We start from the raw sequence: 16,552 nt of genomic DNA on the forward strand, positions 1-16,552 counted from the left end.
ATGATGCCGCTTATGAGAGACCCACGAAAGAAAGCTGAAGATATTACAGCTGTCTATGAGCTGAGAGAGAAACTGGGAGAGTGAGTAATTTTTTTCTTTGTGACAGTATGAAAATCATGGCCTGTATTATATTGTACCATTCTGGTGATTAAAATGTTGTGGTAAATTTTGAGCTGACAATGATTTGTAGTGAGGATGTTGTTTGGTCTTGACAGTAGTAAAATGGTAAATACAGAACAGTCAGTAGAATGCTAAAAAAGCATAGTGACAATATTTAGACAGTATGTTCACTTTACTGTTGAATTCCCTCATATGTGCTGTATTTGTTAAAAAAAAACTCAAACACCCCATTTGTCTCAGAGGCTCTTTCTCAGAGGTGAGGGTTGCTCAACACAGACGTTCCCAGAAGCTTGTAGCTGTTAAGTGCATCCGCAAGAGGGCGCTAAAGGGCAAAGAATCCATGTTAGAGAATGAAATTACGGTCCTGCGCAAGTGAGTGCCTTTTACACTTGTATCGCTACTGTTATCTATTTGTCAGAGTTTATATATATTTTTTTAAAGGCATGCTTGATAGATTAATGAATCAGATACTCGTAGACTTATCAAAAAAAGCCCATATCATGCTAAAGAGTGCTAAAGCACTGGACTTGCTTTTCCTTTTTAGGATAAACCACGAAAACATTGTTTCCTTGCTGGAGACGTTTGAGACGCCAACGAAGCTGTACTTGGTAATGACTCTGTGAGTGGTGTTAGAAATGATTCAATGGACAGATGAGATTTACACAATTCTCCTAATGCCATCTTAACATCTTCAACGTGATAGCCTGCTTAAAACCTCAAGCGATTAACTCATTGTGAACTTAAGAACTTGACCTTCGACCATTTGAAAATGCCTCCCAGTGGCTGAGGTTAGGAGTTTCATGCGGTACCGGTCCAAGGCCAGCCCTTGGGGCTTTGACAAGATGAAGTGTTTTGCTTGTAGGGTAACAGGTGGGGAGCTGCTGGACAGGATCTTGGCGAGAGGTAGCTACACAGAGAAAGATGCCAGCCGTGTCATCCGCCAGGTGCTGGAGGCAGTTAGGTACTTGCACCAGCTGGGCATCGTACACAGGGACCTGAAGGTACCAAAGTGAGCTGTCATTGACTAGACATCTCTTTCAGTCTCTGACCTAACTCTGTTTTATAATTTCTTAACAACTCACACATACAGTTTTTAAATGGTTTCAAACAGTCAAATGTGGTAGTTTTGTTTTAAATCATACCAGAAACCTTTGATAAATCCATTGTTTAAATGATTTTCTGATCTTAGCCTGAGAATCTTCTCTATGAAACACCACATGAGGACTCTAAGATTGTCATTAGTGACTTTGGCTTGTCCAAAATGGAGGACCAAGGAGCGCTGACCACTGCCTGTGGGACTCCAGCGTATGTTGGTAAGCCTAACGTCAGTGTTGTCTGCTAAAACTGCCTGGTTTTTATAGAGAAAAAAAATGGCCCTGTTAGGTAAGTGGTTAGATAGTGAGGTTATTATGCTCAGTAAGGAAACTATTGGTAGGTAACTAAGATTGACTGAATGAAGGGTAAGTTAAAGTACCTTATATGAAACTTATTTGTCGCTTGTGAGGGTAAAGGTGTGGTAGTGCTTGTTTTCTGCTTCCTCTAAACTGAAATGTCTCCTCAGCTCCCGAGCTTCTGCAGCAGAAAAGTTACGGCAAAGAAGTGGACCTCTGGGCTCTGGGAGTAATTACCTTCATACTGTATGTGTCAGATAATTATCTTTTCTTTGAATTTTGAGAGAAAAAAAACCCCAAGATAACAGAAACTCTGGTTTACTTGTATTTCTCTAGATTATGTGGCTATCCTCCATTTTATGACGACAATGACACACAACTTTATAAACAGATCATCAAGGCCGAATATGAGTTTGACTCACCGTACTGGGATGAGATCTCTGACTCAGGTAGTTCAAGGTCACCTTCAATTCACGCACATCGTTGAATTGAGAGCTATTAAAATAAATATGAAATTGCTCATATTTGAAATGAAGAAAGTTCATGAAACTTAAACCGTCATTTAGGGTTTTAATAAAAATGCCATGCTAAACTTTTCTGTTTAATCGAGTGAAAAACACAGAGTAAGGGAAAGAAAATTTGTGGTTGATAAGAGTGCTATTAATTAATATAAAATATGCTGAAATGTGACAAGACACTACGGAGCCAAAATTTTGGCATTTTTAGTCAAGGTGTTTGTTTTAAACAATCCTTAAGTGAACAGGAGTGGATCCAGACTCTACAAGGCACAGAGTTAAACATGACATATTTTTTTTGCAGATGTTTAAAGCATAATTTCTATTTCTGTGCATTTTTTTACTTTGTACAAAGTAATAAAAACATAAATACAAAACACTGAAGAATGGTTCCAAAGACTAATGTCCTTGTGTAACCGAAGAAATTGAAACTGAACGGAGAGAACAGATATAAAAAAATGTTAAAACAAACCATGAAGGACTTACAGGAAATAAGGATGAAGGTACTGGACTGTTTGCCACAGTCCTCAGACTTGGATGTTATTGAAAAACGTTTTAAAGATCTCAGACCTGTGGAACGTCCAAACAGACTGAAGAATGTGTGTGAGTCAGAGTGGTTCTGCAAGGATGAATGAGAAATAAAAACACAGCAGTAAAGAAAAAAGAAATAGAAAGCCTCACAGTTGACTACACGAAATTTACTTTTTTTATTATTTCAAATAGACAGAAATGTAAATGAATAGTCTTTATGTATCAGTATATGAGAGACTATATCATGTTTAACATTGCATCACGTAGAGGGTCGGTGAGTCTGTGTTTACTTAAGAGATTCATTAAAACATATGCGTTGACCTGGGGGGTGGGGGGGGGGGGGGTAATGTTGGGCTTAAACTTTTAACACAGCCCACACACACTATACTCTAAATGGTATTTATTGATCTTTTTGTGTCCTTTCCTCCGCTAATGTTCAGCAAAAGACTTCATAGTGCACTTACTGCAGAAGGAACCAGAGAAGAGATACAATTGTGATCAGGCCTTGCAACATCCTTGGTGAGTTTAAAAATAGAACCGGTGAAGTGGACACACAAAGCAGGGGCAAAGCACTTGTGAGATGGAAAGCCTTAAGAGAGACTTGTACAGCAATTCCATCTTTTCAGAGGAGGGAAAGGAGTGTGTGCAAACTGAATGTACCATGGTCGTAAACTCCACGGTTACAGATGAGACCACTGTGGATTGGACTGTTTTTTTTTTTTTTCCGCTTCCATTTGGACAGATGTTTAGCTTTCTGCATCAGGCTCCTTATTCCTAAAATCCCTAAGATTTTGCTTCAAAGACATGCTGTTATTTTAACAGCGTGTTAAAACAAACAACAAGGAACAAACATTTGATTAAAATATGCTTTCAAAAGCAACAGCAAAGTTAAGTATTTTATTCTCCAAAGTAACGTGTCCATGAGCGACAGATTGGGCTCCTGCATTCAAAAACTCCTAACTTTGTCAGATATTTTAGAAGTTGAATTCAGAATTGAATTAGTTATCTGATTTGAGCTGTCGGGTCAATGTTGAATTGGACTTGTCTTTCTGTGTGGTGTTCTGAGCAGGATATCAGGAGGAGCTGCACTGGAGAAGAATATTCACGGATCTGTCAGCGAACAGATTCAGAAGAACTTTGCCAAGACTCAGTGGAAGGTGAGATGGTAATTAACCCAGACACAGTAATAGTCAAACATCACCTTTGTGGGTGTGTGCGTGTGTGTGTGTATGTGTGTGTGTGTGTGTGTATTTGTGTGTGTGGGTGTGTTGAGGGAGTGAATTTTGAGGGAGTGAATTTTTTTTCTTTTCAGAGGGCCTTCAATGCTACAATGGTGGTGCGTCACCTCAGTAAGATGGCCCACGTTGGAGATGATGAAGCAGGAGACAGTTCTTCAGGGAGAGGTAAGGACCAGCGAAGAAACACATGACTCATACAGACACACACAAACACACCAAAGCACAGGGCAAATAACAAACAGAACATTTAAAAGTCACATAGTTTCTGAATGAACGCTTTTAATGTTGTTTTTAATTCATTAAAAACACAAATGGGAGCTATAACTCTTGCTATAAAAGTCTAATACTCAACATTTTTGTTTTACTTCATTGGCAGAAGTGTTGTGTCTGTGCGGACATCAGATTTTTTTTTTCTTTCTTTCTTTCTTTCTTTCTTTCTTTCTTTCTTTCTTTCTTTCTTTCTTTCTTTTTTCTATCTTTTTTTCCTTTTTATGGGAGTGGGTCAGACAAGGTAGAGAGTCACTAAAACAGGATGTTGATTGTTCTCTCTGAGCTGTACCAGTAATTGTCTTGGGACGATTCAGAACACTGACTCCTTTTCTTTCTGCTTCCATTCTCTGCAGGGAGTCTCTGAGGAGTGCCTGGCCGTGGACCAAATCTCTGTTAACTTCACATGTCCAACTGCACCCTCCTGACACAAGCCACAACACCAAGAGCCTCTGGCTTAGATGCTATCTGCTGCTTTATTTGACTTAAGCAAGTGTATGAATATGAAATATGAAATATGAAATATGAATTGTAGTGTTGCCTTTCCTGTTTATTTTTCTGCTTTCACACTTAGCTATACGGCGCTTTAAAAAAAAAAGAAAAGAAAGAAAGAAAGCGATGGCACTGTCGCAAGTTTGATCATTGAATTCTGTGCATTCTGTGCATTTCACGCTTCTATTGGTTCACCTCCAGTACTTAGTCCTTTAGGACCCAAAGAACATACCGGAAAGGTACTGAGGGTAGGCCCGTGATGAAAAGTTGCATGGATGCCACACATCGACAATAGTCAGTCTGTTAGTTAAAATTGTGTATGAAACTGTACATTTTTGTGTTGCTCTCAGACAACAATCAGAGGTGTAAATGTTTTCAGCACTGTTGTACTTGATCTCAGAGGAATGAAAATATCAGGCGAATAAACTGCAATATGATTTCATCCAAGAGGGGGCATTGCACATCTCTTTTAAAGCCTGCTCACAACATGATGGTTGACAAACTGATCGGTGCTTTTTGCACCATAACGACAAGCTTTTGGGAGAGAACAGCGTTTTAAAAGAAAGTTCTTCTCTTCTTCTTCTTAGTATTTCTCTCTGTTTACCGTTCATTTTACAAACATAGTTTCATAAAAACCGTGCTTACATTAAATCAAGCTGAGCAAAGATTGTAGTATGCTAGTGCTACTGCTTATATTACTACTGCTGCTGTTACTACTACTACTACAACTAGGAACAAGAACAACAACAACAATAATAATAATGTGGACCTTTGATTTACTCCTTTAGACTCACTGTGTTGAAACATAAAGTTTCATAGTTTATAAGGTACACTGATGTACAGGGCTGAACCTCCCATTTGCCTCCTGATTGGCTAGAATTGTTCAAAGTGTTAAAAAGACGGCCCACCAAGACGTTGGTGTGTGTTGATGTAGCGTTTGCAGACAGGATGGTGGAAGATTTGTGCTGCCAACAGCTTGTCCCATCTCAGTCCCAAGATGTTCTGTTGGGTTGGATCTGGTCAGTAACACTATTCAGATATGATGTGGCATTAAAGGCCTTAACATGCGCCGTGAAACAATATTTTGCTGCTCCTCATCTGTCTGGCTGGTGAATGCATGCTCTCTGGAAATGCTTTTATGTCTTGTTTTGAGCTGACGGGAGTGGAACCTGGTGTGCTTTTCCATTGCTGTAGCCCATCAGTGACAAAAATAACATCATCACCATCAACAACAACAACAACAACAATAACCTCAACACCCCCCATGAAGTTTTGTGTTTTGGGATTTCATTAAGGACACCCCTGTGCGAACCACAGCCATGCAACACACTCTAGAATATTTTTGTGCCGGTTACTGGAGGTATACATTTGTATACTGTATAATTTGACAGACATGGTTCTTCTATGATTGTTTCTACAACAACTACTATTCATCCAGGCTTTTAACAGAGTGGGAACCAATGAAAGGAGACTTTTAAGGGTGAAATATAATGCTAATCTGTGAATCATCAAGCACAGTTATAAAGCATGTGGTCCATGGCAGATAGAAACAGTTCATTCCAATGCTAAGGAGATGGGTTCCCAGAACGTTCCAGCAATAGGTTAGACATGTGACCTAGACTCTCTTAGCCATTTGGGTCAAAACAGAGTGACATGAATGACCAGATCTTCTTTTTTTTACCTGCACTTTAGAACTTTTTCAGACATTTAATAGAAAAAATATGAAAAAAAAAAAAAAACAGTCTGTCTTACAGTTTTTTTGTTTTGTTTTGTTTTATTTTGTTTTACAGCATACTCCAATTCACACAACAGCTCCTACAACAGCTCAGTCGCCTTAAAAATTGTGCTGGCGAAGCATTCACTTGGAAACAATGTTGAGGACACCACAAGTAATTATATATTAAACAATTTTAAAAGGCTTGCTAAGGGCACTTAACTGTGTTGTCAAGATATTCCAAGGCAGAGAATGGGAGGCAGAGCTCTGATTGGATGAAGCCAATGTCCTGCTGACCAATGAGTGACTAACTGTCAAAGAAAATGATTTGGAAATGTTCAAATGCTTCTGTATGAAACACATGTCTAATGCAGGGAATAAATAACTAATGGGGAAATTTTAATCACATGACCAGTGTTAGTATGGTCCTATGAGATAATGGCAGGTTTGCAGAAATATTCTGCTTGACCCGGATTATCGCCAGTCTCCAGACAGGACAAAACCAGCAGCACCTACCAGCCTGTATTTTCCTACTTATGAGGTCACAGTAAAACTGATTCTGTTTGTTTGGGTCTGTGTATGTACATATGTGTGCGTAGGTGAAGTATGTGAATGTATGTGAAACTGATCATGGACCAGACCTCTCAAACCAAGGTCCTGTCGCAACTGATTGCAATTTTACTGCCCGCCGCTCCATCATTGAGCGGGCCCATCCATTATTGAATTCTCACGGGCTTGCAGGAATGGTTGTTTTGAATATCGGGCTGAAATTCAGAAAAGAGTCCGAAGATGTCCCTGAATAACAGGGCTTGAGATTTCTGGCAGCCCTAACAGGACGACTGTTAGTTACAATACTGTTCACCGTGCTAACAGAACTGTGTTTACAGCAAACTTGGCTCTTTTCCATAACGCAATCTGCTATCCATCTGGCATAACTCATTTTAATTAAGATAGTTGTATTACAAAAAAAAAAAAAGAAGAAGAAGAAGAAGAAGAAGAAGAAGAAGTAATGTTAAGATGCCTTAGCCACACGAATTTCTCAGTTTTAATGGTTCTTTGATATGAAACGATACTGGTCACCGCTGTTTGTACTGGCTTATGTTCACAAACACCTGGCACTGTCACTTTCCTTGAACGCTCTCAGCGGTGCACCGCTGTGCCAGCAGCCTCCTCTGACAGGCGGTGGCTTGTCTCACCAACGCTTCACTGCCCAGTGCTTTGGCCAGATGTTCAGAACATGACAGAGCAGAAAGAACAAGCCATTAAAGCTTGAGACAAGACAAGAGGAGCCTTCAGATGTCTCAAAAATCACTCGGGAGAAAGTCTCAGACGTGCTGTTCAGGTAAACTCGGGGGGGGGGTGGCTGTTTTTGTGAATGTTTACATTTAGTTCTCCAGTATGACAAGAGCGCCATGTTTCCCCTCCCAGGGCAAGGACGGACAAGAATATCTATTTTGACTTGACTAAAAGCTCCATTCTTGTGGCTTTACATGTCAGAACGTTTAGGTTTGGAGTAAGACGTACTTGAAAGAAACACATCTGCCCTGCTTTGGGGCAAGTGAGTATAGAGAGGTGAGACCAGGGACGAATACATGTATTAATGGTACTAAGGGACAGCTAAAGAACTGATGCAGGAATAATGTCTTGAGGGGGGAAAAATAAATTTGAATTGGAAAGAGGTTTTTTTTTTTTTTTTTTTTTTCTTTTTTTTTCCCCTCCAGGATCAGCTGTATTAAAAATATACCGTTTGCGGCTTCATGGGTCCAGTTAACTGAGGGTTATCACGAGAAACCGGTGTCATCCTTTGCAATGAAATGCATTAATTTCCAAGCTCTGAACAGTTACGCTGTGAAAAATGACCTGAGATTTCGGTCTGGAATTGAATTGAAGGCAGCGAAATTAAATACGTCTCTTGCCTGGCAAAAGAAATGTCCTTAATCAGAATGATTGATCCGCGCCAGCGTGGTCCCTCAGATCCTGTAATCAATGGCTGGAATAAAAGCAGTGTTGTCTTGCTTGGCATTTCACCGCTCTTTCCCACCCCACTGTTTGGGTTTTACCCAACCTTTCTGCTCTTATCTACTCAAAACAGCCCTTCTGGTTTGGCAAAGCTTTGGCAGTTCAAATTGGGGGTAATGTCTTTCTCTTTGTGTGGAAGGCAGATCACATCACAGGGATAAAGCGATTATGGAAATCCAGGGGTGATGCAGAAATCAGCTTTTAGGGACTTGGGAGGGGAGCTGACACAGAGTCATGAATGAGGGAAAGTTGCTACTGAAGAATTGTGTTGTCAAGGCAGGGTTGTTTTTCCACTGATGAGGAGCATTTGGCGTATGGACAGTTGCCATCTAGCGACCGTCAGGCAGTCTGGTTGGCCATTATTAAGAGCAACAGAAGACAGTAAACGCCTCTTATTCATCTAAGCTTGTTCAAAGCCTGTGTCCATCAACAGTGTCACGATAATGTTCTCTCATAATCGATGCATCGATGTAACCAGACGATTGACAATTGGATATGGAAGTCCGCTTGTTTCAACAAATAAATTCCAAGTCAGTCAGCCATTGTTTATGGTAAACGAACAGACATGGTCTGTTATAGCTAACAAATCTACGTGAAAACACGCTGTGTCACAGTTGCATTGTGACAGTAACAATCCAATGGTATAAATATCCTCTATTTTCCCCTTTTTTTGTTTTCCAGAAATTTCTATGCATGGCACAGACATTGCCAATGAAGACTCCAAAGCCATCGTCTGACTGCATTTGATAGGTAATTGATAGTGAATAGCAATGCGGGTTTAAATTAACCCAACCCCTTTTCATGAATAATCTGCATCAAAATTTGAAATTTCACACTAAAATATTCTGGCTGAAAATGATGATAAATTTCCTAGATTTTATCCTAATTGGACATGGTCTTGGGGAATGGCTTTTTCAAGGAAGGATTAGAAAATGCAATTTCCCAAGAGCATGCTTGTGTGACTGCGCATGACGCAGGTCTGCCGCAGAGAAAGATGGGGAGCATGGGTGACACGTGCAACAGAGAAATAACCAAAGAACCAAGAAAAGCAAAAGAAGCCTTTAGTCGTGGTACTGGTTCCCGTACAGTCGAAAATACTGGAAAGTCATTGGTTCTTTCACTCTCAGTGAAGTGAGAGACTTTGTGTATGCTGAGGCTTGGCTGTATGGTTTTTGTTTTGTTTTGTTTTGTTTTGTTTTTCAGGCTGTCACCATGTGGTCAAGCAGATGTTTGGATGATCCTGTGCTGAGGTATCGGATTGGACTGTGCAATACTGAGGTGGGACAAACTACAAAGCTCATTATCTCTACACAAAAGCAAAGGAATGAACACTCGCAGCGCACATGATGCGTCGTGTGTTATTTCTTTCTTCACCACAGTTAATCATATTTTATGGTACATTTGCACCATAAATGTAAATGTGGTTACAAGACAGCGATATGAAAAGCAACCAAATGATCCCATACCACAAAATCCTGCATTTGCGCTGCATTTTCCCCCCATGTGCTACTTTTTGTCATTCAGAAACATGTGACATATAGCATACACACACACACACACACACACACACACACACACACACACACACACACAAAAGCTGACTGTTTCCCATATGAGCTGATACAAGGTGAAACCAAGAGCTTCTCCTCTGGCATACTCTAAACCATTGTAAATCGCTCCCAAACCCCGCGCCAGTAAAGAACTTTTCACAGGCGCGTACATCTTCTTTCCGGAGACAAATGGAAAGAGTACTAAAGCTTTTAAGGGGGGGGGGGAAGAATGAATTGCACTCTCAAATCAGTGTGCTAGTGACAAATGAAGCCCCTGAAAATATGAAAAGCAAGGGGAAAAAAATGGAGTGAAAAACTGGGAGCCTGGGAGAAGTGTGAAACCGTGACCTATTCAAAGGGATAATTTGCAAAGATCTGCCATGTCTTGATGGAAAAGCTAAGCACATTAATTTAAGACCCCCTCATTTTATTTCTGTGTGGTTTGAAAAAGAGAGAGGAAGAGAACAGGGGATTTGCCGTAGCTGCGGATTATATGGTGGGGAGGTGGTGGTTGGAGGGGGGGGGGTGGGAGCCTTTGATGGTTTCAATTATTACTCGGAGTTTGTGTGTGCAAAGGAGGAGGACATCAAAGGGTGCTAACGATTAACTCTCTCGGAACTTCGAGGCAGACGTTGGCTAATCTTTAAGGTGACACAGTACGTCGTGTTGGCACCACAATCCAGATCCTGGCATGTCAGGGTAGAGCTGGTGGGTTAATTAGCCGAGTTTCCCTTCAGCTGGGTCTCCAGGCAAGAGAGGATAATGAGGCCTAAGTACCCTCCTTAGACTCACCTTTTCCCCCCTCGTGTGGAGGGCACTGTCTCCTCAGTCTGCTTAGGCTCTTGTACAAGCAACGAAAGAAAGATTCAGAGTTTTGTGATCCATCTTTCAAAGACCTTTTTTTTTTTTTTTCCACAGACATTCTTTTGGCGTTTTTGACGCGCGACGCAAATCTGCAGTATCAGGTTATGCGCGTTCGTACGCCTTTCCTGAACTTTTGTTTCTTTTTATTTTAGGAAATCTCAAAATGTCACCTTCACGTTAATGGCTAATAATACCTATATCTGTAATATGAAGGTCATAGCATTTCATGTCCTGTCTATACGTATTTTTAGATCTCATTATTTTCTAATTAGCTAATTATCTGATCAAGACTGAAACATAATTTGGATGATCTACATGTTTTCTGTCAGATTTGGTCTGTAATTAATATACGTTGGGCTGCTGTTAAAATCTGCCCTTTTGTCATTATAACGAGAACAGTATGAAGAACTGGACACTTACGGTAAGGTACATTAAGTAAGTGCATAGAGATAATGACTTTTTTTTTTTCTACTGCCCTACAAACAGACATTAATTGATAAATGAGTACTATCTTCATTTTAATTTTATGGCTTCAACACCGAGATTATTGGAGCATAAAAACAGTCAATGATATTTATCATTTAGTATTAAAATGACAAAATAACTAATCGCTGAGGCTATACTGAGAGGAAGCAGAACAGGAATAGGAAAACAAAAAGCGAGCAGACCAGCTAAAACCCAGCTCCACAGCCAGAGCCCGTGGCACTGTGCATTTTCGGGAACTGGCATGCAGTAGCATGGCGTTACATTCGGAACCGTGTCATTGTGAGTGACGGTTCTGACACGTGCCGCGGTCAGTGCAATGTAACAGGTTTTTGTTTTTTTTTTTAAAACCGTTTCTCCACCTAATCCTCCTCCTTCTTTGGACCCAGCACACATTCGTTCGGGAACAGGTATTATTCATTTTCACGTCTGATACATAGTGCAGAGATGTTTACTTTGCTTTAAAATGTAGTCTCATTATTTTTCTGAAAATGAAGTCGCTTATTGACATTTACAGCGACGCAATTACGGCGTAACCTCCGTAATCACCTGCTTATTACTCAGGCTCGTGAAAAAACATTGATCTCTGTGCAGGTGTTTTTATTTGAGTTAGTATTTGTTTTATTTGTTAGTATTCATTTTATTTGTTTATAACCCATCTGAACATGCCACAAAAACCAGCCTTGCTTGAATACCCAAGAGCTACAGTTTCTCTTTGACACCCCCCCACCCCTGCGCCACCCCGCTCTCCAACAGCTCACATCCACCCCCCCTTCCCTTCCCAAATCCCCATACCCCCCCCCCCCTCCACCTACTCTTGCCTTCATTTTTCTGGAGGAAAATGTCATTAGGTTGCAGCTTTATACCCTCTGGTTTATCTGCCCCAATTCTCATTCACACTGATTTCAAGGTAATGTATTCATTTATTTTTTGGCCAAAGGCCAGCCTATCTGTTGAGGTAGTTCAGAACCTTCAACAGTACCTGTACTTACACTGATACTTAGTTCGAGGGCCAGAGGGGCAGAGCGTTGGCAGTTCATTCTTTTAAGCCATGCTTCATTGCCTTCACCGCAGCAGAACTCTTAGAGTGATAAGAGTTCTAAAAGCCCGCTGAGGTTCCTAAGCACGCGCTCTGTTCTCTCAACTGAGCCCGGTGTTTGAGAACCGTTTCCAAAAAAACATCCACAGCTGCCAGTATTTGGAGGTCAAGCTTCCTCTGGTTGTCTTATAACACTTTATCTAAAACATACTGTACTCTTTACTGCTTCCATACTTTTTTTCCCCCCCTAAGTATTTGCTATACGTATTATACCAAATCCATGCTTGCGGAGATGAGAGGTAGTGTCTATGCTATTTTCTCTATCTATCTATCTATCTATCTATCTATCTATCTATCTATCTATCTATCTATCTATCTATCTATCTATCTATCTATCTATCTATCTTTTATTTAGTGTGAACTGTGAAGAAAGAACATTTTGGACAAACGTCAATCACGCTTACACACATGCACACACCCACATTCCAATTTCCCCATCTCGCCATCTGCAATTTTCAATAATTGTTTATGAGGGCCATTTTATGAATTACCCTAGAACGGTTATTGTATTCCACCGAATTTCTTCTTTTTTCATTAAGATTGATTGAGAAGACCTATGACAAGTGACTTTTAAAATGCAATTACCTAATTGGATGCAACCTCCTAATTGTAATATGAGTATGCAAAGCTGCTAACATGTGTCTCTCGTCTTTTCTTTGAGTGGCCAAAGCCCTCGGCCTGGCTGCCATTTGAAGACTCCTCTCTGATTTTGTATGCCGTTGGTAAGGGCCAGCCCTCATTAATCAGAAAATCAATGAAGCAGCAATCCAAGGGGAGGAGGTGGGCGAGTGAAACCCAGTTAAATCAATGAAATGCAAAATATTCCAAATGGCCGATGCCTACATTTGGGTTGGGAGGAAGAGGCCAGCCAACAATGTGACTGAAAGAAAAGAGGGTGGAGGGTAGGGTAGATCTTTTAATTTCCCAGAGTGCTTCCAAAGTAGCGTCTGACGCCTGTGGATTGGGATTAAATTAGGCTTCCAGCAAAAAGAATGATGCAAACGGATTCCCGCGCCCTATCTGTCCTGACAGCTCGGAACAGCCTGAAACCGGGACCTGGATAAGTGGAGCGGACGCGAAGTGCCCAGTGCATTTTTCAAATGTGCCCTTGAAACAAAAAAAAAACAAAAACCAAAAAAAAACTTCATGCGACTCTGACGTGCAGCATGCTCCGTAAAGCTTGAACGAAGTAAAGCAAAACTCAGAATGAGACTAATTGCTTCAAACATTGTAAATGAGATAGATGATTTGCCTCTTGGTTGCATCAATTGCTTCAACTATAAGTGAAGAGCAGTTCTGAATAATTAATCCGCATTATATCAACAACGGTGGTTTTTCATGAGTTCTTTTTTGCCCTGCTATGTCTTGGTAACAGAATGTGAGAAACTGGTTTGAAATTTCAGAAGGTTTAAACATTTCTGAACTAAAACTGAAAAGGTTCTTGTCTTAGTAATTCCGCGAGACCAAACTAGCCTCTGGAAATGCACTTCTATTAGTCTTTAGAAACCCAGTGTTTGAGAATACCCTCCTATCAATGAAGTTGGTCAAAATGAGTGTAGGTAAATGCATCTTCTTCTTCTTCTTTTTTTTTTTTTGTGCGGCGCCTTGTCCAGATGGTTTTGGGGCGACGCGTCGACGTACTCTAGGTGTGATTATGAGAGCTGAGAGCTGGTGCTTATGTGTTGTTATTTGGTGCTTTTGCAAGCGCACATTTCTCGTCCCCCTTGGATTGAGAGTGCTTGGCTAATGAGAAGCCCCTAGTATGCATTACTTATTTATAGACCCCTACACCCCCAGAGGCTGCCTGCCTTTTGCCGCTTGTTTTTTCCCCTCTTTTCTGTAATCCTTCCCTTTTGTCTGGGGGAACAGCTCTTCCGTTCCGTTCCCTGTTTATCCCCTTTCACACGATGCATGCACCTCTCCCTTACGCATAAATATTCATGCGGGCACCACTTTGCTCAAAAAATATCAGTCGGCAGAGAAAAGAAATAGATGCGATTGATTTGTGAACAAAACACAAAGCAAATTTTTTACCCCCCGAAATGACAGGCCTGACGGAGAGGGGGCCGTCGGTAGCTCGAGAATGTACGTATAAAAAAAAAAAAATATATATATATATATAAGATAATTACATATGACTCGAGCAACAAGAGGTCTGATTAAGCCTTCTGAAACAGTCACTTTGGCTTTGCGGATTCTTTGCATAAAACGTTCGGAACTAATACGCAGAGCATTATCCATAATTTCGCCCCCCCCCCCCAAAAAAAGATTGTCAGTTATTCTAACATTCAGTATGAGTGCCTGGGCGCAAAAAACTGTTATTTGACGTTACTTTGAACATGTCCTGAAGTTCCTCTTGAAGTCTCTCCATTAAACATTCTCACAGGATCACTCAATGCACCTGACTCCACATGATTAAGTACGGGTAAGATAAAACAACAGTCAGATTCTGGTCTTCATTAGAGGTGCGTTCTCTCAAGCGTACTTTAATTAATGCTTCCTGATAAAGATATCTGGATTTGTAGCTCTAAAATACTTAAATGCCAGTATGAATATGTATAACATTCTGCCTTTCCTTTTTATTCATATATTCTGTTTGATTTATTTGAGAATATTTGGGAGTTTTCCTTACCTTTGGAGTTAACTGTTTCTCATGGCTCTTGACAATCCTGCCTGATTATCTTTGATCCGCCTGCGCTAATTAATGGAGTGAAAATATGGAGTGAAGGGAAAAAAAAAAAGAAAGAAAAAAAATGAGGAGATATGCATGCCTACACAGAGTGTACACAGGCAGACTTAAAGCCTTGACGATCAACCTTGTCCTAGCTGGGCTAGAATTCAGCCCCGGCTGTCCCTGGAGAGTCAATTGCTATCTTCCATCTCTTCCTCTGATCTAAGATAAATTACTCCAGGCTGTCATGAGACAATGATAAAGGTTTACTGCTGAAAGGCTATGGAGAAGCAAGCCTTTCCCCTATTCCACTTAAGTTGTTGTTTGACTATAAGTAAACAGGTTTGTGATTGAATTAGGATATTTTCAGTAAAAAGTTGGGTTTTTTTTTTAATCAGCTGTGTGCCATGTCTCATTTTTAAACTCATCTTTAAACGTATCGATCGGACCTCTTCCATCCTCATTTCTCAACGTCTCTGCAATTTTGAGAGAGCCAGGAGAGAACATACATTAGCTTGTCTGATTTGCACATTTTTTTTGTGTGTGTGTGATCTTGACCAAGTTGCTCATCTTTATTTGAATGAAAACATTAAGCTGGTCAGAGAAAACACTCCTCGCAGATGATAATATAACAAATAAAAACATTCGGTAATGTACAGCATCATCCACAAAGTTTTAATTAGCAAAACAAAAACACCATGCTTTTCATTTGAACATTAAGTTAGAATCCAATCTCTCAAAATTCTCTCAGACTGAGTAAAAAAAAAAAAAAAAGTGCAAATATATACAAAACACTTCATTGCAGCCAGCGTTTTAAAAGACTCACTCCCAAAACTCCTTCCAACCGACTTAAAAACAAAAAAACAAAAAAAAAACAAAAATAAAAACCCAAAGAAAAAAAAAATCCAACTGAAAAACAATAATTTAAAAGAAAACATTTTCAACCGATAATTATACAAAATATATTTATATATTTATATAGAATTAAGGACTAGGCAAAGCACTCACCCATCAGTCAATCAATCAATCAGTCAGTCAATCACAGAGCTACTTCCTTTCCAGACACCATGTTAATAAACTCCATATATCTTTGAAACTGTAAACAAGTCTGTTACAATAAAATTGATTAAAACATTTGGGATAAAACAGACGAAAAAACCAACAAATAAATTAGAATTAATTTATCTGAGACAAAATGTTTTTTTTTTTGTTTTGTTTTTTTTTTTTGTTTTACTAGAACACTGACTGAAATGTAGTTATGGATCTAAAACAGACACTGTTTCTACTGTAACTACTGAATAACACCACAATTTTTTTTTAAAATTCCATTCATACCTCTCTCCCTCACAAGTTACAGGTGCTTTGTAATAGTATGCTTTTTTTTTTTTTATACCACGTCACAATAACAGATCATAGCGTCTGAGGTGGCTCTGAGTTCTGCTAAAACACACGGTGATTTCTGATAGATATGGCTGCTGGCCAAGGCATACTTCAAACTGTTTCTTCATAAAGGCTTACCCCCAGAGCCTGTAGGACAGTTGCACTTATTCATAACACAGTTAATTTACAGGCAGTTTGTTACCAGGCTAGGTTGACTT

General features: G+C 39.9%; 1 protein-coding gene across 1 annotated transcript; it reads left to right on the top strand.

The window, feature by feature from the left end:
* Positions 1-9,024, top strand: pnck (pregnancy up-regulated nonubiquitous CaM kinase). Its single transcript, XM_030785164.1, has 11 exons — positions 1-80; positions 361-492; positions 665-739; positions 983-1,121; positions 1,310-1,433; positions 1,682-1,757; positions 1,848-1,960; positions 2,998-3,076; positions 3,627-3,714; positions 3,870-3,960; positions 8,969-9,024. Exons 1-11 carry the CDS (start codon positions 1-3, stop codon positions 9,022-9,024), a joined length of 1,053 nt encoding a protein of 350 aa, XP_030641024.1.
* The last annotated feature ends 7,528 nt before the right edge of the window (positions 9,025-16,552 follow it).

The sequence above is a fragment of the Chanos chanos genome, chromosome 9, assembly GCF_902362185.1.
Source record: "Chanos chanos chromosome 9, fChaCha1.1, whole genome shotgun sequence".
Classification (NCBI taxonomy): domain Eukaryota; kingdom Metazoa; phylum Chordata; class Actinopteri; order Gonorynchiformes; family Chanidae; genus Chanos; species Chanos chanos.

Bases quoted from the DNA above. Each gene is read 5' to 3' on its own strand.
- pnck (XM_030785164.1), top strand. From the start codon at position 1: ATGATGCCGCTTATGAGAGACCCACGAAAGAAAGCTGAAGATATTACA. The intron at 493-664 runs GTGAGTGCCTTT...TTTCCTTTTTAG, and splicing joins GAAATTACGGTCCTGCGCAA to GATAAACCACGAAAACATTG. The intron at 3,961-8,968 runs GTAAGGACCAGC...TTTGTTTTCCAG, and splicing joins AGACAGTTCTTCAGGGAGAG to AAATTTCTATGCATGGCACA.